This window comes from Rhineura floridana, chromosome 10, assembly GCF_030035675.1.
Source record: "Rhineura floridana isolate rRhiFlo1 chromosome 10, rRhiFlo1.hap2, whole genome shotgun sequence".
In the NCBI taxonomy this organism is placed as follows: Eukaryota; Metazoa; Chordata; class Lepidosauria; order Squamata; family Rhineuridae; genus Rhineura; species Rhineura floridana.
Window position 1 is genome coordinate 52,704,081 of NC_084489.1, and position 25,982 is coordinate 52,730,062.

General features: G+C 43.5%; 1 protein-coding gene across 3 annotated transcripts in view; it reads left to right on the forward strand.

The window, feature by feature from the left end:
- Window positions 1-2,920: 2,920 nt before the first annotated feature.
- Window positions 2,921-25,982, forward strand: part of SGCE (sarcoglycan epsilon) — a 76,796-nt gene continuing 53,734 nt past the window's right edge. Inside the window, exons 1-2 of one of the 3 annotated variants that reach the window (XM_061587081.1) lie at window positions 2,921-3,228; window positions 25,315-25,437. In XM_061587081.1, the coding sequence (XP_061443065.1) occupies window positions 3,153-3,228; window positions 25,315-25,437 (199 nt within the window). In that variant the 5' untranslated portion in view covers window positions 2,921-3,152. Of the gene's footprint in view, window positions 3,229-11,173; window positions 11,196-25,314; window positions 25,438-25,982 lie in introns of those variants that run through there. The other 2 variants (XM_061587080.1, XM_061587082.1) reach the window with 2 other exon arrangements.

A 25,982-nucleotide genomic window follows, 5' to 3' on the forward strand; every position in this document is an offset into this window, starting at 1 on the left:
AACTTTTTTTCAGGCAGGAATGCATATATTCATTAACTCTCAAAGACATGTCTCATTTTTTACATAGTACAAACTGAGGTTGCAGTATGTAAGGGAGCATACCATATCCTTTCTGGTTCATAGGCCAAGTCACACATTTTTCTTCTGGAAAGTTTTGACTAAGGGTCCATCAAGTTTAGCATCTTATTTCCCATAGTGGCCCACAAATAGGGTGTGCATGCAATTGTCCTGCCCTGTTGTTGCCCTCCAGCAACTGATAAAATTATTATCACCATCATAATTATTAACAATACATTCCAAACATATGATAGTAAGATAACAAAAAAGGGAAAAATGAACTTACTATACAAACAAATTTGTATACAGACCTATTTTTTACACAGCCATGATGAAAAACAGGACTTTTTAAATTTCCAACTTCATACATCACTCCTTAAGCAACAGCAAGATGTCTTCAAGCAGAGGCTGGACAGCTATCTGCGGGAGATGCTCTAGCTGTGGATTTCCTGCTGTGAGCAGGGGGTTGGACTCGATGGCCTACAAGGCCCCTTCCAAGTCTATGATTCTATGCAACCAAAATTTAACACATACTGCCTCTGAATCTGGAGGTTCCATCGTGATCAATAGGCATTGATAGACCCATCCTACATGAATTTGTCTAATCCCAATTTCATGCCATTGAGGCTACTAGCCACCAGATCTTGTAGCAGTGAATTCCGTAACTTCATGTGGTCTTTTCTATAACTTCATGTGATCAAGAGGTGATCACAAGTTCTAGTGTTGTAAGAGAGGCAAAAAATTCTCCATCCATTATTTACACACCATACACAGTTTTATAAATCTTTATCACATCCTTCCCTAGTTGTCTTTTGTCATTTTATTTTCTATTTACCCAGTTTAGAGAAGTCCTTTGGGGTGTTTTGCAGTCGGCTTGGGTTTTTAATTTGCTGTTATCTGCAAACTTACAGCTCCCTCACTGCTTATCCCTGACTCTAGATAATTCATGAATAAATTTAATAGTGCAAGTCCTAATACTTCTCTCTGTTGTGAGAATAGTCTGTTTACTCTTACCAGGGTTTGAATTATGGGGGTAAAAGGGACCCTAAATGAAATCCACAAGCCCACCCAACTCCCACCCCATTTTAGCCAAATGATTTACTCCAGTCCTTCAAAAAAGACAGTAAAGGGGTTGTCCTAATATCTCTCTGTGCCCTCCTGTAATGCAAGCACTAAGTCTTATCTGTTTCCTTGTCTTTAATCAGTTAATTGATCTCTAAGTCATCTTATTCCACAATATGTTAGTATGTTAATGTGTTATACAAATTTTAAATCACCTGCTTTCAGATACCGCATCTCTGTCTCCCTCCCACAAATAATTTATTTCCCCCCATCATGAGCCGGTTTGCACACATGCCATTGACTGTGTGAGAACATCCACACAACTTGCCACACACAGGTTGGCAATTTATGCTAATAGAGACCTTAGCCTAGTGGTACAGCATCCGCTTTGCAGGCAGAAGATCTCTTACTTCAATTCCTGACATCTCCAGCTAGGGCTGGTAAAGACTAAAACTCTGGAGAGCCACTGGCAATCAGTGTAGTCCGTAAGCGAACAAGATGGACCAAAGGTGTGACTCAATCTAAGACAGCTCCTTATGTTCCGATGCTGCTTGTACAGCAAGAGTTCTTATTTTTCACATTGTTACCTACCTTATCCTCACAATTACTGAGCCTATTTTCTTGATGTCCTATATAAATATGACAGTAAAGCAGCCTTTGCCAACCTGGTGTCCTCCAGCTGGTTTGAACTACAACGCAATTGCTGGCTGGGGCTGATGGGAGTTGTAGTTCAAAACAGCTGGAGGGCACCAGTTGACAAAGGCTGGTGAAAGGGTTCTTACTTTTAACATTTTGGTTACTCTTCCCAAACCAAATAAGGGGTAACCCTTCCAGGAGGACACAGACTAAATGACACTACCTATTATTAGGTCAATTTATTCACATATCATTTTTCAGCCCCAAAGCCCTGAAAGCAGTAAACACCATGTTAAAACATTAATATGTTTGTGTGCATAGTAAATGTTTGTGTGTGTGGACTGCCTTCAAGTCAATTCTGACTTATGGTGACCCTTTTCATGGTAAGTGGTATTCAGAGGGGGTTTACCATTGCCTTCCTCTGAGACTGAGAGGCAGTGACTGGCCCAAGGTCACCCAGTGAGCTTCATGGCTTTGTGGGGATATGAACCCTGCTCTTCCAGGTCGTAGTCCAACACCTTAACCACTACACCACACTGGCTCTCTTATGTGTGTGTGTGTGTGAGAGAGAGTGCATATATGTATTTGGAAGATGAAGTTCTAATTATTGCCACCTTATTTTCTGTTATGTGTGTGTGTGTTGTGTCTGTAAACATTCCCACTTGCCCATTCCGATCATCCCCTCATACACAGATATCACATACACTTCAGCCGTTTTTAGAACTGCACAGATAATTCAGTAAGCAGCAACAGCAATGCTACCATGCCCTCGCCTGGTCCTTTGCCCATCTCTCCCTTCCACGCTTTGTTTGTAAGCTTGCGACCAGGGAGCTCACCACGGGAAAGGATAGGTGAATGAGAACTGCACAGGCCAAATGACCGCCTAGCTCAGTGGCGAAGCAGCCACTTTGCTTGCAGGAGGTGGTCTCTAGTCCTGGCATCTCCAGGGTAGGGCCGGGAAACGCTCGCCGGTGGCCTCTAACCCTGGAGAACCGCTGCCAGCCAGTGTAGAGAATACTGAGCTAGATGAACGGATACTTAGAAGGCTATCTTCTTTAAAAAGAGAGGCGGGAACAAATAGACCAACCCACGCACATCCACACAATAGGTATGTTTAGAGCAAGGGGTCCAGCCGCCGGCTCCGCCCATTTGCAGAAATAGAAGGGGGGGAAAGAACCAACACCCGACGCACCCTTGGGAGGAAAGAACAACCTCGACCAGCCGCGAACAGCCGAGGCCAACCAGGCCGGCCGCGAGCCGGTCCTAAGCCACGCCCCCATGCTGCCATAGAGACTATCTCTATGGAAGGAGGGAGGGATGCTGGTGGTTGGGATGGTTTTGTCGGGCGGGAAATGCAGCGGCAGCGGCAGCGGTAGCAGCAGCAGTAGTAGGGAGCCATGGAGCGCCATGGAGCGGGGTCGCGGTCCCAGAGCAGGCGTAGCGGAGCCGCCCTCACCACCCTCCTGCTGACAGGTTGGTCTCTGTGCAGCCCCCTCCCCGCTTGAAGTGCGCGGGCGGGGAACGGCCCCCTATGACTCGGACTGCGCATCCTCCGGTTACGGCCTGTGCTGGAGCCCGCGCCTCCCAGCGGTGCCTGGGTCCGTGCACGGGCAAAGCGTCGCTGCCCGTCTCCCTCCCCGCCCCGGTGTCCTCCTCCTGTTGCCTCTCTGCCTCGGGGATCTCCCCCAGCAGTCGCAACCCCTGATTGGGCTGATTTTTCCACTCGCATCCCCCCGTCCCCGCCGCCGTGCTGCCCTTCCCGAGGCAATTGCCCTGCGAGGTTTAGCATGGGAGCTTCTGGACGTTTGCAGAGGAAAAGGGTTGGGTGGTGGGTGGCAAGTATTGGATCTTTAAAAACGGTAGGTTCATCATCGCTTTCCTGGCTGGCTACAGCTCCCCCCCCCAATCCTAAAAACCACCATCGTCACCAGACATCACCAAAGAAATTTGGGATTTCCACCCAGGCTCAAGCAGAATTTCTGACATTAAATGAAATGAATAGGAGACGGGAGGCAGTGGGAGAGGTGAAGTGTTGATGAATGTATATTTTATAATTTAACCTGAGCATCATATGTGGAATGAGAAAAGGCAAACGTTTGAAATATGTGCGGAAACGTACAGGCAAATTCCTGATGCTCATCGGTTCCGTTTCAGAGAAATATAAGTGCTGTTTAGAAATCCTCAGGATGAGGAGATATATTTCTATTGCCTCCTTTCCCCCCCTCTCCAAGAACAGTAATAGGCTGTGTGTTTAGATTTAGATCACCGTCAAGGGTTGTACATGATGGTTAAGGTAAGCCAAGCTCCTCTGCTACGGACCACCCACAAACTATTGGCCCAGGGCTTGGCATAATGGACACTTATTTCATCCTTAGGTTAAAGAAGCTGGGGAAACTTGGGCAAACTGAAATCTGGGTTTTCCTACTTGCCAAGACAGGAAAACATCTACTATTCTATGATTCTATGAATGCTTACCTGGGTCAATGAGGGCATAGGAAATGGTATCCAGACCAAACAAAGTCATGATGAGGTGTAATAATGCCCAGAACACATTCAGAATATTATTTTATTTATACTGTATTATATGGGATTCAGATTCTAATACAATAAAATAAAACATGATAAATAAAAGAAGCAATAAAAATACAATTAAAAAAAATACAGCTGCTAGCACATCACATTCTAATTGCTACAACAGGCAGAAAAACAATTAATTGGTCCACCAAAACTCTTCGCAGTTTTCAAGTGGTCCATGGAGAAAACAGTTTGGGAACCACTGGCTTATGCCATAATAAATTTGTTGGCCTTTAGGGTTCTGCAAGACTAATTTTTGCTGCAAAACCAGCCATTCCTCAGGAAAAGATTGTATGTTATGTGCATGTGTATGTGGCTTATAAATATTTGAACTATACTTAACTACCACTCTCCTATCTCTCATTAAACTATTATGTTAGCTCTGCTGCTTTAGCCCAGCTTGTATCTTTGTAGGAATCTGTCCCTAATATGGGTGGATACAAATGCAGAATTGTCCATAAATGCAACTGCCCTCAGTCCATTCCTTTCTGATTAGTATGTGCAGAGGATTTCAAAACAAACTTCAGACAATCATTCTTATTCAATGGAAAGTTTTAAGTTTTTTACTGCATGTTGTAGTTCTCTCAGTCTTCACAAGGCACTTGTGTTTTAGGTCAGCAATACTCTTTCAACAATCCCTTTAAGTAGAGACGTTATCCAAGTCTGCATCTGTGTTGGAATTGTTTTTAAAGATGTGTTTAAAGATTTTTTAAAAGATGTTTTAAAGATGATTCATACATGTTTTTAGTGTTTTGTTGCCTGTTTGCTACCCTGGGCTTCTTCTGGGAGGAAGGATGGGGTATACGTTTAATAAATAAATAAATACATAGTAAGATAATACCTTAATTCTGTATGCCACCAAACCTGCTTGCCATGACACAACCAGTGTCAATCAGGATTGATCCTCCTAAAGCACTTTGCAGGGAGTGGTGCTAGCTCTAATGATGGTTGCTTGGATGGAAGTTGTGTGATACTTGGATCTTGATGCCTGTGATTATTTTTAGCTATGGTAACAGAGTTGCAGGACTGTACGCTATAGGAAGGACTCTACCAGGCTTAAATGATTTTGAAGGGCTGGAGACTCTAACTCCCATCCCTTGCAGGCCACTTGGACAGGTCAGTCATCTGACTTTACCATGATGTCAGATGACCCAACTTCAAAGGAAAGAATTGGGAGCAGGCTCCAAGTGCATTCCCAATTTTCTCCCTTCTTCCTTTGCAACCGCCTTGAGTTCAAGCTGTCTCTGCAAAGGAAAAAATTCTCCTTTGCTTCCCAGCTTGAACTCAAGATTGGTGTCGACTGAAGGCCCTACTTTTGGCAGGGATTGGTTGTACTCAGGGAGCTCCTTATCGGCAGCTCCTGAGTGCAGCCAGTCCCAGCGGAGCTTGCAGTCAGTGCTGATCAGTTGACTGCAAGTCCCACTTGCCAAGTAACAATGAGACCACATGGCTCCCCATTATTCTTTTGAGCCATGTCTTTTCCTACTCCACACCCTCACAGACAAGCAGTAAGCTCTTTTTTAGCAAATGATGGGTGTTCATCTCCAGTCGTTACTACTGCTGGCAACACACTTGTGACCCCTTTTGCTTTGCAAGAGCACATCCTGCCTACATGGAAAAGAACAAACAGGCGTGGCTCATGGAATTCCATTACAACTCCCTAAAGCTGTGTTTGGGAACTCCAGGCCTAGACGCTGAATACAACTCTCCCAGGCTTCTGTATCGGGCCCTCGGAATTCTCCCCAGCCCACATACCTCACTGGCCCTGCTTTGTGTTTTTGGCTGGTTGGAATGTGCCCTTGAACTCAGATAATGCTTTCTGGGATGGGGAATAGACAGAAGTGGGTGAGTGTGTGGAGAAGGTAAAATTCACATTCATCGCTCCACCTACCTGGTAAGAAATGCCTTCAATTTTTAAAACGTATCAAAAGGATATAGAACCCAAATTACAAATGCATTTGAAGAGAGAGGGAAAGTATAGTAGAGTGATGTGCAAAGGGGTGTGGGACTCAGGTCTGGGCGCCAGATGTGCTCCTGCAAGCCCGTCTATCTGGCCCTTGGGGCACTCTCTAGGCCATACCCCTTCTCCAGCCACATACTTTACAGGCCATGCTTTGCACACTCCTTGAGTGTGTTTTGCCTGGCTAAAATGCAACCTTGAACTCTGATCATGCTTCCGCAGATGGAGAATATCAGAGATGCCTGTAGAAATTAGTGTCCTGTACAAAGGTAACTTTTACATTCACTGCTCTGCCCGCTTTTGCCTCTAGTCTCACCCGCCACTGGCATGTGGCCCTCAGAAGGTTGCCCAGAAGGGAATGTGGCCCTCAGGCTGGACAAGGTTCTCCATCCCTGCCCTATAGAGAGGAATAGGTATTGACTTAGTGAGAGAGAAGCTGAGACAAGGACACTAGGGACTGATCTATACAGCCGTTTAATGTGAAATGTCAACTTTTCATAAGTCCATTCTCTGTGGTCCATATGACGTTCTCCAATCACTGCCCACACTTTAATCCAAAGTTTCTCATATCAGGTATACTTGTAAAAGGAGAGAAAGGGTGATTACAACTGGTTGCTAAGGAGGGAGCCCAGTGGCTTTGACCCACTATTTCCTATGTGGGTGGTTCCAAATCCACCTCCTTCCATACCTCCTCCTTCTGTTGGATTTCCATTGGCTCCCTCACCCCACTGCCTTTTCATCTGAGCCAATCAGCAACACAAGATTAGAAGGCAGCAGTATTTATGCCCCAGAAGCTAGGACTGAGTAGCTCAGGGATCAGAGGCTGAAAAATAATGAGGAGGAGGTGGCGGGGGCTAGCTTCAAAGCTTTAAATGTGGAGAATTGGACTCCTTCTGGCTTCTCTTGTTTTTGTCCCCCCCCCATTTTTGCCAGTGTGTGTGATGGTCAGTGTGTGAGGGAAGGGGACAAAAAAGGGCATGCCTGCAAGTATGCATGAGGAAAAAGGTTGATTCAAGCACAAAGAAAGTGTAAAGCAATCAACTTCTAATTTCTCAGGATAATTATTTTAACTAATAAAATATCTAGTACAGTCTACTTTTTCATCTTAATTGATTCAGCTCTTCCAGCATCCCTACAACCTGGGAGGGATACTGACCCCTCAGGCTTTTGAAAAGCTGCTGCATATAGTAGCCCAGAACACTTTCAGTTGTATCTGTCAGTAAAGGATTAGAGCAGTGGTTCCCAATCTGGCATCCGTGACCCCTAGAGGGGCCGGGAAGTCATTCGGGGAGGGGGCACAAAGACCCAAGAAAGGAATTATTATTTTTTAAAAAGTCTTCAGGATGGCTGAAATAAACTGAGCAAGTGCGAGTGACTTCTATCCCCACCCCTTGCCCTGCCCCTCAAGGAGACCAGTTGCTGATTGCTCTTCCTGAGCTCCCAGCTCCTTAACCCTTATGGAGAAGGGTAGCCCCAGCCTTTGCATTTTGCGTTGACCAATGGCGGCGGCAGCAATAGCAGAAGGAGAGTGCAGATACGGTGGTGAACCTGTACTGAGTGGGAGGTGTGTGTGTAGAGGGGGGGTCCTCTGGCCTTCTCACAACCCCTTCCCATAACCCACCAGCAGAGCTTGGAAAAGTTACATTTTTTGAACTACAACTTCCATCAGCCCAATCCAGTGGCCATGCTGGCTGGGGCTGATGGGAGTTGCAGTTTTAAAAAAGTAACTTTTCCAAGCTCTGCCCACCAGACTCCTGCAATGTGAACAACACAGAAAGAGGCACACAGAAGCAGCAGCACACTCTCCCCTCATGCATTTTCCTGTAGTCCCACACAGGCCATTACCAGGCTAAGGGGAAGGGGGTGGTGATGGAAAGGGGTGAGTGAGAGAAAAGAAGGGGAGGTCACTGCTCAACCCTTTGCCTCAGAAACGGGGAGAGAAAGAGGTGTCGGTTGAGGAGGATTTCACCCTCACATTCACTGTCTACGTCCTTCCACTCCCTCTTACGGGACACCCTCCCTTTGGTGTAAGAGGACAGGAAGAGGGAGTGAGGGAAAGAAGAGAAGTGGGACCACGTGTATTTGTTTTGAGGTCTCACTGCCACTACAGGTCATTCCAAAAAAAGGAAGCACTTAGAATGAACACAAAGCCCCTTTACTCCAACCTTCCCTCCCCCTCCCTGCCCTCATGTCCCAAGTGCCCTCCCTCCCATGTGGCTGCTGCTCTTCACTTTGAGCCACCGCCACCTCTTACTTTCTACCTCCCCCGCATGACAACTTGACATGTCTTTCCTCCCTCTAACCCTGCCCCCTTCCTTCACATTACGTCTGTCTCTCTTTTTCTTCTCTTGCTGCCATTCACACTTGCTACCCCTACCCCCGGCGCCCAAGTTTGCTCCTGTTTTGATTTTGCGTATATGCTTGCGTGAACCGTGTGTTTAAATTTATTATATATTTATTGGGCTTTAATTTCCCGCCAGGCAGATTTCTCTCTCTCTTCTGCCTGTGTTTCTCTGCCTGCATGCAAATCATGGTGATGGCCAGAGTAGCAGGAGGAGCAGCAGGAGTAACAATTAACATGTGGGGGTCACAAATTTTTTTGAGGTTCCGGAGAGGGTCTCATACTCATAAAAGTTACCACTGGATTAGTAGTCCTGTTTTAATATTTTGTTTTGGAAGAAATGCAAAGATAAAATGCCTGCGGCGTTCTTTACAGTAAACCAAATATCCTCCTACTTTTCTAATGATACCATAAAGCCATATTTAAGATAGTGATTAAGAGGTTATGGTTGCTAATCTAGTCATTTATTGGTGACTCCTGAAAAATTACTCTTACATCTTAAATCTTTGACTTCACCAATGAAATGGTTCTGATTTGAATTGCAAAAACATGATTATGTTTTCTTGAGATTCTGTCTTTTCTTGAAACCTATGGAGTCAGATCTGTAACATGAGAGCAACAAACCTCATTACATGATTTCATAAAGTCATTTTAAAAATCTGCAATTTTGCTCCTAGTTCATGAAACAAAGCCCTATGAGGAGAGACTGAAAGAACTGGGCATGTTTAGCCTGGAGAAGAGAAGACTGAGGGGAGATATGATAGCACTCTTCACGTACATGAAAGGTTGTCACATAGAGGAGGGCCGGGATCTCTTCTCGATCGTCCCAGAGTGCAGGACATGGAATACTGGGCTCAAGTTGCAGGAAGCCAGATTTCGACTGGACATCAGGAAAAATTTCCTAACTGTTAGAGCCATACGACAATTGAACCAATAACCTAGAGAGGTAGTGGGCTCTCCGACATTGGAGGCATTCAAGAGGCAGCTGGACAGCCATCTGTCGGGAATGCTTTGATTTGGATTCCTGCATTGAGCAGGGGGTTGGACTCGATGGCCTCATAGGCCCCTTCCAACTCTACTATTCTATGATTCTATGAAAATAGTTTAAATACAGCTGGGCATGCAAGTATTTCTTCAAAATTGAAACTCACCAATCTTTTATTGATAAATACCCTTTGAACACAAGTTTTTTTCAGTCTTTAGAACTGCTTAGTTTTAGTGAGATCCAGTGATGGCAGCGGGGGGGGGGGAGGATTCAATGGAAAATTTTCCTTTTCATAAGTTTATTAGTAACAAGGAGTGGATGTCAATTGTAAATACAATATTAGTCAAGGTTGGTGATTTAAAAGTGTTTAGCTTTGTTTACTAAATACAAGTAAAATAAACAAGATAAATTAGAAAGGATATCCCTATTCCTCTCACAGAGCTACAATTTTCAGAGTTCCCTAGGAAAAGTGATTGACTGTTAAACCACTCTGGGAATTGTAACTCTGTGAGGGGTATAGGAGTCTCCTAATACCTCTCAGTGCCCTTAACAAACTACAGTTCCCAGGATTCTTTGGGGGAAGCTATGAATGCTTTTCAAGTGGTATGATACAGTTTAAATGCACTAGAGCATCAGAAAATTTCCCAATGTAAACTGAAAATTTTCTTATGCAAATTAACCTAATTCAAAATTTTCTGGAAAACCTATATCACTGGTAAGATCCCAGGGATAATACCACAGTCACAAAACACTCCACATATTAATACTGTTGCACTTCTAGTCCAAAAGGAAACATAACAATTCTGGTCCAGCGAAATAATGTATACCCGGTGTTTCTCCTTCTCTTTCCATCCCTCCTTCTCATGTGTCTTAATTCATTACTTCCTGGTTTCTTATAACATTTGAACTGAGGAACTGATATCAGAAGCCAAGAAGTATTGAATTAGGACACCCTCACACTCCAGCAAGCCGGTCTGTTGGACCAGGAATGTTACATCTGAACCAAACCAATGGGTTTGCACAGAAATAAAGCTTGAAGAAATATTTTTAAAAGAGAAATGTATTTTTTTAAAAACTATATAGAAATGTAAACATAAAAAACAGGCAATTAAGCCCAATCCTTTTTTGTTCCATAGCATATACCAAGCTTTCAATTCCCCCCCCCCTGCACCTACCCTTGCTGACTGCTCACATGGAAACTCCATCCATATCCCCCCACACACAAGCAACATTGCCCACGTGGGGGAAATGGGTGGTAACAAGCACTTTAAAATGCAAATATTGTTGAGCCTGACCAGTTTGAACATCTTAATTTTAGGATGCCATTAAATGTGTACTTGTAGACTTTGTAATGTTTTCCCATTTATTCTATATTGTGTATTTTGCAATATATTCTAATGGTAGCCTTTGATTTCTGAGAAATTGTTAGTATGATATTAATTCCTGTTGTCTTACATCTGTTTTATTTTGGAAAGCTTTTTTGTTCCACTCTGCTGGTGGCATAAATGGAACAGTTAAATGGAAGACTAAACACGTCATCAGTTATGTTAGCAGCAGCATAAAGGCTGCTGAGAAGAATGGTGAGTTTAGGCTGTAAAATGTTTGGGATTAATCAACCTCTCCTTGGAAACTTATACTTGATGTATTAGTTGTGCGTATATTACTAATAACATGACATGGAGATAAGTGACAATTATATAATTTTCTAATCTTCTAATCTTTAAAGGTTCCCCTCGTTCTAATCTTTTGTTTGCCACTAAATTTTCAGTTATACTTTGTGGATTGCTTTGCTCATAATAATGCCTATAAATAAAATATTGTGAATTTCTTGTTATTTGCTGAGTACAATAATAACTTGTTTATAATACCAAATGTGTCATTTTTATTACTCTTTTGTAGTAACTGTCATAATTTATTGTAGATAGTTTTTAAAATATCAGGCCCACTTGAAGAAATGAGGTAGCTAAATACTTCCATTTAATGCAAAGTTGCTACATTTAGTGTTTTTTTCTTTTTTATGTGTTTATTTTTATTTTTATTCATTTAAAACATTAAATAAGGGTAAATCTCCACCTTTCTTCATATTCAAGGCAGCAGCAAACCAAGACAAAGCAATATCAAACATATATAGGAATTAGGGAAGCAGTCAATTTTTGAAAAAAATGAAAAATCCCCAGAGAGTTACAGAACCAGTAGCATGAACTCAGATTACTTCCGGACTACCTGTTTGTTGAGCATTCATCCTCATTTGCTCGCACAAAGTTTTCAGGGAAGTTATATTTACATTCCTTACTACAAAAAGTCTGGGTTGTTTTGGAAGTAGGTTTGTTGTGCAACAAATTACTAAAAAGTCTGTTACTACATCTCAAAAGCTTGAGAGAATAAAAATAGTTGTCTTGGTGTCTAAAAGGTAGGAGAGTAGGCAACAATTGAGTCTGCAGAAGATACTCCATCATCAGGGCACCACTATAGAGAATGTTCTGTTCTCAGTAGCTGTCTGCCTAGTCTCTGACAATGGGAATACCTGAAGCTTGGCCTCGGGTAATGGCCTCGATGAACAGGCAGGTTCATATGGGACAAGGCAGGACTTTAGACAGCCTGGTCCTATAGGTCAGAACCAGCACTTTGAATTGTACCCAGGAACACACTGGACACCAGTGCAGGTTTCTTTAAGCGCAGGTGACATATATTCTCAGGTGATTATTCTCAGGATGAGTATTACCCCCTGTTGTTGTTGTTACGGGTTTTGTGTGGGCGTGGAATGATTGTGGGTGCTCCCTGGTGAGGGGAGGGAGCTCTAGAGTGGGGAGAGTGTAGTTTTGCCCCAGCTTGTGGTGAGAGCATAAGTTGGGAACGTAGCAGCAGAGGTGGGAGTGATGCTGCTCCCTGTACGCACATGCTTGTGTATTTGGTGGGTGGGGCTGGTTGTCTTGGTTGTATTTTTGTGCTTTGATCTGCCAGTAGTTATGGTGATTACTATGTTAGTTGTTTTAGCTTATATTGATATTTAAGGAGATATTTTAGAATGTTCTGTATTGTTTTAAAAGTGCGATTTTTATTGTTTTATTGTATTTATGATTTTGGAAAACACTAATCTGCTTAGAGGCTTCTTTTGAAATATGAAGTGGTATACAAATTCAATAAATAAATAAATATTCACCTTGATTAGCAATATGGCTGTTGAATTTTGAACCAGTCTCTGAAAGCTTTCAAAAGACAGTCCTGTGTATGTAATGTTTTGTAGAAATCCAACCTGGAAGCTACCAAAGCATGGATAACTGTCCCCGTTCAATATGAGGACCTCTCTGATAGGAACGGCTGAAAGGTGCTGTGTGCTACAGACACCACTCAGGTATCCATAGTCAGGGATGGACCTGAAAGCACCCTTCAAGCTGCCACCTAGTACATCCAGAGTACGTGGTGTACCACCTCCGTGGCCAGCTAAACCACCTACCAACAGCTCTTTATTTATTTGTTTAAAATATTTGTGAATCTGCTACAATCATAGATCTCTTAAATGATTTACAACAAAATAAAATACAGATTCTGTATATAAAATCAAATGCTGACTTGTCTGGATTTAGTTAGTTGGCTAGCCCTCATCCACTCTCAGTGACTTCTGATACCTTTTTAGCACATTCACTGCCCCATCTGGCTTAAATTAAAAGGGAGAATTAGAGCTCTCCTGAAGCCCCCAGTGATCTTGCCCTGGAATTTCATATGGATATTCAATTGCCTTGAGGATGCTTTGGAGCAAAGCAATTGCTAGCTTCTAGAATCTACCCTGTAGATAGAAGTGAATCCACTGAAGAATGGTGCCTCCAACTCCCATCCTGAACAGGTGATCCAGATGGACACTATGGTCAATAGTACTGAAAACCACAGAGATATCCAAGAGAATCAACAAGGTCACACTTCCTTTGTTTCTCCTAACATAAGTTGTCTACCAGAGTTACCAATACAATTTCAGTGTCAAAATTGGTCTGGAAACCAGATGGAAATAAGTCTCAATCATCTATGACATCCAAGAATGTCTCAGGTTGAGCTGCTACATTTCTTCAAGCATTTCACCCAGAAAGGGGATATTAGCATCTGAGTGATTGTTGACACAATTGTCTAGATCTACATAGGGTTTCTGCAGGAGGAGCCTTGCAGTCACCTCCTTCAGAGTCTTTGTTTTTCACGGAAAACCAGTGGTTCCCAACCTTTATGGGTATGGGACCCCTTTTATAAACTCAAAACATTTCACCCTCCCACGCTAATTGTAATTTTAGCCTCTGTTAATTGAAAAAAAAAATGGCGCATGGCAAAATCACACCTCCAAATACCCCTTTCCATAAAAAGTTACCTGCAGACAGGGAGGTGTTGCTTTCTTGTCTTTATGCAAAGATCCAATCAAATTGGGATCTCCCTCTCCCGCGACAGTCTGAAGATGTACAGTCCTGTCTCCCAACACCAGTGGGTTACAGTGTTGGATTAAGATCCAGGTTCAAATCCCCACCCAGCCATGAAGCTCACTGGGTGACCTTGGGCCAGACACAGTCTCTCAGCCTGACCTATCTTACAGGGTTGATGTAAGAATAAAATGGAAAGGGGGGGGAACTATGTGCAACACCTTGTGCAACGTGGAGGAAAGGTAAGATATAAATGCAATAATAATAAAATAAATACATTTCAACTGCAGTACTTGTTCTGAGTAAGGGTGTCATCAGCAGCAGCAGTGCAGGGAGATGGGAGTTGGTGAAGTAACTTCTTCTTGGTGGCTTCACCCTCAGCCTCCTTTGGCATCTGCCACGTGTTTTATAGGCAGATGCCTGCCTTTGGCATGCCTGAAAGACGCTCTGGTGCTTCAGCAAAAGTCCACCCCTCTCGTTTGGAGCAAGGTGGTGGTGTCATCTGCAGCTGCAGTGAGGAGCAGGCAATGTTCAGGGAGTGAAGACTTTTTTAAAAAATTAATAAATAATTAATTTCTTTACTGTTCGCAGTCCGCTCTGGATTACTTCACAGCCCCTAGATTGGGAACCACTGACTTAAGCCATTCATTTTGGATCTGTGTATCACTCTAGTTATGGTGTAACTCACAATTTTTGATAATAAAATTCATAGACTCAGTATCATGTTGCTCACTGGGGGCGTATGTACTTTTCCTCCATAAAATAGAAAAGGCTGCAGAGTCAACATTTGTTGATTTAATGAGATTATTTGGAGACTAGAGCCATATAACTAGAAACACTACTCTGTAAGATAAGATATCTATCTTAGTAAGTGTGGAGGGGCTACTCTTCATCTGTGATTAGATACCTTACAACTCCATGGTATAATGGCTTCATGTTATGCCTGTACCCAACCATTGTATGAATAAATGGCAGCATACATACAATTGTGAATTGACATGGATCTTATACCTCTCTTTTCTCCATGGCTATGCTTTGAAACAGCTGTTGTGTCTTTTGCCATGTAGCTTTGCAACTGAGACAACCAGATTTGAGTTATCTTTTACAGTGTACAAACATACCCTTAGGAGCTTCTGAAATACAGTCACCAAGTCTGCATATTTAATTATCTGAGAAGGCTATATTAAGTGTACATGCATTCCACATCTATTTGAATATAGTTGACTTGATTAAAGTACTGAAATATTCTAACAATTTAGTATGATTAGCAATAAGTGATGTTTGCAATGTTTGACATTTGTTACATAAATGTTGCATGAAAAGCATCATGAGGGGTAGTGACTTTTTGCATCTTTTTATTGTTGGTATATAGTAGATATGTTTGCTATTATTGTTATTGTAGTTGTTATTACTTGGGCCAAAGTCCATTGCAGATGCAAACAACAGGATTAATCGAATTTGTCAATGCTTAATAGTAGGTTTGTGAAACAATGCAAGACAGTAGACACTGTATTCCTTTTTAATTTTGTTAGCTGATGTGGTGAGAATTTGTTCTGGTGGTTTTCCCCAGTCAAAGCTCTTCATAGACAACAAGGCTCTTTCTGTAGACTTTTAATCAAGGTCTGAATATAACACACCACAGAATCAGGTGTGGAGTACCTCTTCTGCTGGATCCACTTACTAGATTAGATATTAGATCAGTAGCTGTTGAAGTGAAGCAGCATTGAAATATCTGGCATGGTATGAGGTAAAATATCTAGCTAATATCAGTTTGTGAGGATTGTGGAAAGACATCAATAAAAAGTCCACAGATGAATTTCCCAATATTAATTTGTCTGTAAGCATTGTGCTCTTAAGTACAATGAATGTCCTCAAAGAACTGGTAAGAGTATATATTTGCATATATTTGAACAATGTTGGAGCTTTTTTGAAAGAATACAAAGGCTGTGGGATGCAGGAATGGTAGAATGGGTTTCTTGAAGTAAGTGGATATTACTTATATGGCTGGTGTGTGGGTGTGTATTCCCAAGAGGACAGGTGGAAAAGATATGTTGGTTTATCACCATAAGAAGATCTCTGCTGGATCAAACCAAAGGTCCACAAGTCTAGCATCCTGGTCTCACAGTGGTCAACTAGATGTCAGTGGGAAGTCCAAAAGTAGGACATGAGGACAATTGCCCTCTCTAGCTGTTGTTATCCAGTGACTGGTATTGAGGGACATGCTGCCTCTGATCTTCATGATTAGTAGCCATTGGTAGTCTTATCCTCCATCAATTTGTCAAATGTACTTTTAAAATCATCCAAGTTGGAGGCCATTGCAACATCTTGTGATAGCAATTTCCATAGTTTAACTATGACCTGTCAGAAGAAGGACTTCCTTTTGTCTGCCCTGAATCTTCCAATAATCAGTTTCACAGGGATCACCAACTTTTCGTCCATGAGTACCATAGCACCAATGAAGGCCATCAATGGTACACCCAGCAGGTGGCCCAGAATCAAAACTTTTATTTTTAAAAAAATATATAGTCTCTAGTCCTGGAAAGAAGGTTATGGAGCAAAATGTACCCTTCTAAGTGATTTATCTGAAACAAGCCAGCCTGGCGCTCCTTCCTGTCAGCGTTATTCATTCATTCATTCATTCATTCATTAAATTTATATCCCGCCCTTTCTCCCAGTAGGAGCCCAGGGCAGCAAACAAACACACTAAAAACACTCTAAAACATCATAAAAACAGACTTTAAAATATATTACAACAAAGCATCTTTAAAAACATATTAAAACAAAACATCTTTTAAAACATCTTTTTTTTAAAAAAAATCTTTAAGAGGGGAAATATGTTATAGTTCCATTTTCTGTAATATTTGAAAATGAAACAGAATATTTTTTTTAAAAAAGTTTTAAAACACATTAAAAAGCATGTGATATTGCTGCCCTCAGCAGGATATAAATAATAATAATAATAATAATAATAATAATACAATTAGTGAAGTCAGCTATGATTGATTTGTTGACCACGGTATCCTGTTAAATCGCCTAGAGGGATTGGGAATCGGGGGCACTGTTTTACAGTGGTTCCATTCCTATCTCTCAGGTAGACACCAGCGTGTGGCATTGGGGGATGAGGTTTCAGACTCTTGGCCTCTTAATTGTGGAGTGCCACAGGGTTCTATCCTCTCCCCCATGCTATTTAACATCTATGTGAAGCCGCTGGGAGCGATCATCAGGAGTTTTGGGCTGCAGTGTCATCAATATGCCGATGACACTCAGCTCTACCTCTCCTTTAAGTTCTCGCCAGAATTGGCTGTGGAGACCATGTCCAAGTGCCTGGAGTCCGTAAGTGGATGGATGGGTGAGAACAGGCTGAGGCTGAATCCCGATAAGACCGAGGTGCTACTTGTGGGAGACAGGAGAAGGTTGGGAAATATCGACTTGGTCCTGAATGGGGTAAGATTGCCCCTGAAGGACCAGGTCCGTAGCCTAGGAGTCATTCTTGACTCCCAGCTGTCCATGGAGGCGCAGGTTTCAGCAGTGAGCTGGGCAGCTTGGTATCAATTACATCTGATACAGAGGCTACGACCCTACCTTCCTGTACATCTACTCCCACAGGTGGTACATGCTCTGGTCTCCTCTCGCTTGGATTACTGTAATGCGCTCTACGTGGGGTTACCGTTGAAAACAGTCCGGAAACTGCAGCTGGTACAAAACGCGGCGGCACGCTTAATTAAGCATACCTGTCGCCGGGATCATATCACCCCAGTGTTAGTAGACCTACACTGGTTACCAGTGGTTTACCGGGCTCAATTCAAGGTGTTGGTGTTGACCTTTAAAACCCTAAATGGTTTCGGCCCAGTTTATCTGAAGGACCGCCTCCAGTATCATCAATCAGGCCGCCTCACAAGATCAGCCTCACAGGACCTTCTCTCGGTCCCTCCAGCCAAAACAGCTAGGCTGGTGCGGACCAGGGAGAGGGCATTCTCGGTGGTGGCCCCCACCCTCTGGAATTCTCTCCCGTATGATCTCCGACATGCTTCCTCTCTGACAGGTTTCCGGAGAGCTTTAAAGACCTGGCTGTTCGGGCAGACCTATAATCTTGGGGTAGATTAGCTTTCAGTTGTATATATGAGATGTGGTGTTATCAGAGATGTTATATATTGTATATTGTTTGTAGTATTTTAATTGTGTTGTAAGTCGCCTAGAGTGTCTGTATAGTCAGACAGATAGGCGTCTAACAAATAAAATTATTATTTATTATTATTATTGTTTGGACACTGGGCACTAGGAATCGCTCAGGTTCTAAAGAGCTGCTGTTTACCCTCTCTCCTTTAAGTGCACTTTTCCTGCTTCTCTCTGTTTTCTAGTCCTTAGAATTATTATAGTTTGTCCTTCCTTTTTCCCTAGCATCCAGGCAATTTTTTCCTGTACTGGGTTCATCTGAGATCAGATAGTGCCCAGAAATTATTTTTTGCAAATACTACTAAACAGTGAGTGTAGGTGAATGTTAAAGAATCCCTCTCCCACTAAAAGGCAAATGCAAAAACTTTGCAAAGAGGCTTAGGCGGTGTCCCCACCACTTTCTCAAGATTTGAAATGTGCCCTTGAGTCCAAAAAGGTTGGCAACCCCTGTTCTAGTATTATAATGTTACCAATCTGATTGTAGGTTATGAGCCCTTCTTTGGAATGCATTGGGACACTGGATGTTATAAGAGAATTATCTACATCACAAAATGGTCTGATAAGTCTGCAGATTGTCCATGTCTATTTGCTGTTCCATTTCAAACTTTGTGACCATCTTGTTTCTGGAGAAGTTTCAGCTGCTTTGGGTGGGAGGAGAAAAGGGTCACTGAAGTTGGAAATTGTAAGAGATTGCCCACTTCATTCCTTTTGTGTTGTTTTGGAGCTCTGCTCCAGCCGGAGGAGGAACGGCTGATTCCCAAGATTTGTTTTCATTTTTTCATTTTCATTTATTTCATTTTTTAAACCGCCCATAGCGAATAGCTCTCTGGGCGGTAAACAAAACAAGATTAAAATACAATATTACAATAAAATTACAATAAAATCAGCAACAAGTTAAACGAAAAAAAAAATTAAATGAAACACATTGAACATTAAAATGCCTGGGAGTATAGCCAGGTCTTAACCTGGCGCCTAAAAGAAAGTACCGAAGGCGCCAGGCATATCTCCACAGGTAGGCTGTTCCACAGTTCGGGGGCCACCACAGAAAAGGCCCTAGATCTAATAACAATCCTCCGGGCATCCTGATGAGTTGGTACCCGGAGGAGGGCCTTGGATATTGAACGAAGTGAACAGGTAGGTTCATAGCGGGAGAGGCGTTCCACAAGGTATTGTGGTCCCACACCGTGTAAGGCTTTATAGGTCAAAACCAGCACCTTCAATCTGGCTCGGAAACAAATAGGCAGCCAGTGCAGGCGGGCCAGGACAGGTGTTACATGCGCAGACCAGCGGGTCCTCGTTAACAACCTGGCTGCCGCATTTTGCACTAGCTGAAGTTTCCGAACGGTCTTCAAGGGCAGCCCTACGTAGAGCGCATTACAGTAGTCCAGTCTAGAGGTTACCAGAGCGTGAACAACTGAGGCGAGATCGTCACTGTCCAGATAGGGGCGTAGTTGGGCTACTAAGCGAAGATGGTAAAACGCATTCCGTGCCACCGAGGCCACTTGAGCCTCAAGCGACAAGGAAGGGTCAAAAAGGACCCCCAAGCTACGAACCTGTTCCTTCAAGGGGAGTGTAACCCCATCTAGAACAGGATGAACATCCACCATCTGGGCAGGTAAAGAGCTCACCAACAGTGTCTCAGTCTTGTCTGGATTAAGTTTCAGTTTATTAGCTCTCATCCAGTCCATTATCGCGGTCAGGCAACGGTTCAGCACATCAACAGCCTCACTTGAAGAAGGTGAAAAGGAGAAGTAGAGTTGCGTGTCATCAGCGTACTGATGGCAACGCACTCCAAAACTCCTGATGACCGCACCCAGAGGCTGCATGTAGATGTTAAAGAGCATGGGGGACAAGACCGACCCCTGAGGGACTCCACAATGGAGAGTCCAGGGTGTCGAGCAATGTTCCCCAAGCACTACCTTCTGGCGACGATCCGCTAAGTAGGAGCAGAGCCACTGCCAAGCAGTGCCCCCAACTCCCAACTCCGCGAGCCTCCCCAGAAGGATACCATGGTCGATGGTATCAAACGCCGCTGAGAGATCAAGGAGAATCAACAGGGTCACACTCCCCCTGTCCCTCTCCTGACAAAGGTCATCATACAGGGCGACCAAGGCTGTTTCAGTGCCAAAACCAGGCCTAAAACCGGATTGAAACGGATCCAGATAATCGGTTTCATCCAAGAGCGCCTGGAGCTGGCCGGCGACCACCCGCTCCAGGACCTTGCCCAAAAAAGGGACATTCGCCACCGGTCTATAGTTGTTCAAAATATCTGGGTCCAAAGAAGGTTTCTTTAGAAGAGGTCTCACTACTGCCTCCTTGAGACTACCAGGGACTACTCCCTCTCTCAAGGAGGCGTTTATCACCTCTTTGGCCCAGCCGGTGGTTACAGCCCTGCTGGCCTTCACCAGCCAAGATGGGCAAGGATCAAGGGCAGACATGGTCGCCCGCACCATTCCAAGCACCTTGTCCACTTCCTCGAGCTGCACCAACTGAAACTCATCCAACAATGAAGGACAAGACCGCGCTCTGGACACTTCAATGGAGTCATCTGTCATAACATCAGAGTCTAAGTCCCGACGGATGCAAGCAATCTTATCCTGGAAGTGCTCCGCAAATTCGTTGCAGCGAGCTTCCGATGTTTCCTTAGTATCAGGAGGGCCAGAATGTGAAAGCCCTCGTACCACCCTAAAAAGCTCCGCTGGGCGGCAAAGAGATGATCTAATGGTGGCAGCAAAATATGACTTTTTTGCCGCCCTAACCGCTTTTACATACAACTTAGTGGAAGCACTCACCAAAGAATGACTACATCCGTCAGGAGTTCGCCTCCACCTGCACTCTAGCCTCCTTCTCTCTTGTTTGCTAGAACAATGAAGCAGGCTCATTGTAGTGAGGCCTGTTTGTACCAGTGCTAGCTAAGGTCTGCTTGCTATAGTGTTACACATAAAATATTGAGGCTGATCTGTCTTGTTAAGCAGTGTTTGACAATTCAGTGGTGCTTCCTGATAGGTGTGCACAACCTTTGGTAAACCATGCCCATTTAATGGATCAGCAAGCCAAAGGGCTGAACTTTCTCCAGTGCGCACAAATTGTATCACATGAAACATTTAAAACTTCCCCTAATATAATCGCTTGGCGTGATCTCCAAAAGTCCCCACAGTCTTGTTAGCTTTTGCATTTAAGATTGAGTCTTCGCTTTGATAAGGATGATAGGGAAGCCTAGGGTGACCTAAATTATCAACGTGGCCTAGATAATTAGAAAGATGCATCACTATTGACACTACATTTGTTGATACACCAAATGACAAATAATTCTTGGTTATGATGGGTATGGAAGATTAAATAGGAACTCACAGTCCTTCCTGGAAGAAATCTGTGTATTGTATGTAATGAATAATGAACACTACTGAATTTAGACATCGTATTTGAGTCCAATCACCGTGTGCATTTACTCAGTGAAAGAATAACTGAAATAGTTCAGTTGTATATCTCTTAAAAATAAGAAATAAATATTTTCCAGATAGTAAGGGCTTGTTGAAAATGTTAACCTAATTGTACTACAGTAGGGCCCTGATTTTCAGCGCCCCGCTTTTCGGCGTTCCACTAATACGGCGCCAGCGGGGCGATTAGCTGGAGTGGGAGTGCTCCAGCTGATCACGCTGGAGAAGGAGAAGATCAATGGTAGCGCACTACAGCTGATCTTCCCCTTCTCCGGCAAGGTCAGCTGGACCGTGCTGGGCTACTGCGAGGGGTGGCGGCAAGACAGGTTCCTCCGGTGAAGACTCTCTCCTGCTGGGCTCCGTCGCCGGGGTAGCAGCGCTGGTGGTGGGCAGTGGGGGCCTGGCCCTGCTGCTGCTGCTGCTGCTGCTCTGAGCCATCGGGGGAGGCGCGGCTTGGCTGGCGCTGCGGCTGCTACTCATTCTGTGGGCCCTGGACAGTGTGGGCTACCTGCCGCAGGCCAGCTGGAGCTATGCCCAGGCCGCCCACCGTGTACACAGGAGCCAGTGCACCGGGCAGCTGCCGCCCGTCTGACCCAACGATTGGTTCTGCCTGCTGCATTCGGCCCAGCTGGCCGTCAAGGAGGTGCGCAATGTGGCGGTACTGGGTGAGTGGAGGCATCAGGGCAGGGTGGACGAGTATGGACAGAGTTCTGCGCCCTTCCCCTTTGGGTCAAGCCGGCTGGTGGCACGTTGTGAGACTCCTTTCTCGCAGGGGGGCGGCTGGGCTGCCGGAGGGAGCAAGGTTTCTTGTGTGCATGCGCGCATGCTGGATGGAAAGCCCTTCCTGGCAAGGAACCCCGCAGGTGAAAAAGCTAGTGCAGCAGGCAGGAAGGGTCTCTGGCAGCGCTCTCCCTGAAATGCTGGATTTTTATATGCAGGGAAGTCTTTTTCTGCTTTCCTGTCCTAGAGTAGCTAGCATCCAACTGTGCGACCAGACCCCCGCTCCAGCTGATCATGCAGGAGGAGGGGAAGATCAGCTGCAGTGCGCTACAGCTGATCTTCTCCTCCAGCACGATCAGCGGGTTAGGTTCCAGATTCCCACGTTACAGCTAATCTGCTTTTCGGTGGTTTTCGCTTTTCGGCGGGGGTCTGGAACCTAACCTGCCATATGAGTGGGGCCCTACTATAGTACTTGTCAAGTGGTACAAGTAGCATTCACAACAGCTTTCAGTGGTGAAATTTTGGAAGCCAACCAGCATTTTGCTTACCCTTATCCTCCTTTATTATGAGGAAATTAGCAGATCTGAGATCCCTCAATATTATACAGAGATGCACAAAGCATAAAAGAATCAAGTGTGTTGAATATTCATTCAGGCACAGATTGTTCAACATTCCAGGTCCATTACTGTGAAGTGGATGAAGGTCCTGCTCAAATTTAATGTGTTTATTTATTTACATTTATTAATCATCTAGGCACCCTTCATTGATCAAAGATCCCAGGGTAGGTTAGAGCATAAAAATATAAAACAATACAACCACAGAGAAATTAAACTACAAAATCAGATAATACATCACAATTAAAACCAGCATATGTAAACTCTAAAAACTACTCCAGGCTGTCCCATCATTTGACAGGATAATTTCTGCGGAAGGCCTGAGTGAGGAGGTATGTTTCTTGTTGGCGCCAAAAGGTAAATAAAAGTAGACACTAACCAACTTCACAGGGAAGAACATTCCATTCTTTTAAACCAGCCTCTCATTTTGCATTTACAGATTCACTTATGTAAAATAACTAGGGTTGCCAGGTTCAGGGCCTGAGACTGATCCTGTATCTTTAGGAGAAGAGAAATTCAGCCAAGTGCAGGTGTTCTTACAACACTGTAATGGGAAAAACCACAAGGTGGAATTCTCCCTTCCCCCTGCACAACTTTTAAAGATACAGAAGACCTCTTGGAGGCTGGGCCAAGATGTGCAGGGGGGAGGGAGAATTCTACCTTGTGGTTTTTCCCATTACAGTGTTGCAAGAACACCTGCACTTGGCTGAATTTCTCTTCTCCTAAAGATACAGGATCAGTCTGAGGCCCTAAGCCTGGCAACCCTAAAAATATCACATAGACAGCTGTGTGTATGTGTGTTCCACGGCCTGATGGGAGACCCTCTGAAAATGGGCCCCATGTCATGCCCCTTCTGCTCTTTAGATAAATGCCTAAAATATTAAAAGGATTTCAGTTAATAATATTGGAGATGTATATAGCTAAATGATAATATGACACTGTTAAGGTTCAATACAGCTATTCTCATTACATCTTTAACTGAAGAGATAATCATGCTGAGACTATTAAATGTGCTATGGTTGTTATTCATCCTGGTCTTGATCCAGCAGCAGGCATGCAAGACAGTGAGTTGCATACAACTCACTATGTTTGTTCTCCTGCCAGTCACCACTTCACTGAGGAAGGAGGGAAAGGATGTGAATCCTATTCTCCAGTGTACCTAAATAGGCAGTTGCTGCTGTCAAATTCAACAGCAGCAAGAACTGTGCCCATAGCACTCCTTAAGTGAGCTGGGTTGCTAACCTAGGCAGCAAGTGTTGTTGCTGAACTGGAGCCTTGTTGTTCACAAACACAACACCATCAGTTGCAACTGCATCTTGCTCATGTTACACAGGCCAAATCTGCATGTCACATTTAAACTACAGTTAAAAACAAACTGTGGTTTAATGTGAACCCAGAGCATGCTGGTGCATGCTGCTAAAATGTTCCTGCTCTGCTCCTCTTTGCTGCTTCTGAAACAAGCCAGACTCTGGATTTTTATGAAGTCTGGATCTGGGTTTGTGGTTTATTTTCCCCAAACAAGCCATGAGCAGTAAGCCAAGAACAAACCTTGGTTACTCGTTCATGGTTTGGAGAGAAACAAACTGTGAGCCTAGGTTTGGACATCATGCCAAACAAGACTTTGGCTTGTTTTCTGCTGGGGTAGGAGCAGGAGAGGAGCAGAGCAAGAACTTCTCAGCAGTTTGCAATAGCACACTGTGTATTTACATTAAGCCATAGTTTGTTTTTAACTATGGTTAATTGGATGTGCAAACAAGGTCACTGAGAAAATATTTCCTTATAGACGGAGAATACTGCTGAAATAGAGACCTACAGAGAACAAATTAAGGTTTATAGTTATCAATTATAGTATGCAAATGCCTTTTGTTATGCTTTTGTATGTTTAATTTTAACCCATTAATGCTACAGTCCTAAGTATGGAATTAAATCCTGTTGAAACTAATAGGATTTGCTTCCAAGTAGACTATAAGGGATACTTGCTGCTCAGCGACTTTTCTTCTTTTTATCAAAGTAGGCAAAAACAAAAACAAAACTGCATACTCCTCTATGGTACATATTAAACTGATACAAACTGTAATTCTTCACAATATTCAAAATGACAAAGCAGAATCATTGTTTGTCAGTGAAATGCTAAATTGTTGAATTTCTGTTGCGGCATAAATGAAGAGGCATACGTAAAAAAGGAGAAATATTGCTTTACATGTGCTGTGTTGTCAGTGTCAACGTTTTCACTTGTTATTAAAAGGAGTAGAATTTTCTGCTTTCTTTTTCCCAGAAATGACTTTGGTTTGAATGTGGTGGCATTTTGGATGTGTCTTACTTTTTCATTTTTTGTCCCTCCTCTTTACTCCTGCTTTTCAGTATACACCATTCTCTCCAAGGTGCACTCTGATCGGAATGTGTACCCTTCTGCTGGAGTTCTGTTTGTTCATGTTTTGGAGAGGGAGTATTTTAAAGGAGAGTTTCCTCCTTATCCAAAGCCGGGTAAGAAATGCTTACATTTAAAAAAATAAAAATAAAAATGATATGCAATCCAAATTAGTTTGCATTGGAAGAGAAAGGGAGAAAGAAAGAAGAGCGAAGTGCCAGACGATCTATTAATTGGAAGTGGGGAAGGTCAGGCCCTCCAAGCCTCTCTGTCTAGCCCTTGGGACTCTCAGTAGGCCACATTCCTCACTGGCCTTGCTTTGCACCCTCCTTGAGTGTTTTTGCCTGGCTAGAATGTATTTTTGAACTGATCATGTCTTTTGCTTACCTGAATGGAGGATAGATAAATGTATGAATGTGTGTAGAAACTAATCTACTGCAGAAACATAAAATTTACAACCATTGCTCCACCCATTTTTGTCTCTGGTACCGCCCATGTGGCCTCTAGAACAGAATTTGGCCCTCGGGCTGAAAAAGATTCCCCACTCTTGCTGTGTTTGCTTAACTCAGAAGTTGAGACTTTATCACAGTCGGCCTCTGTGTTGGAATTGCTTTTTAATATGTTTTTAAAGCTTTTTTTAAAAATATGTTTTTAAAGATGT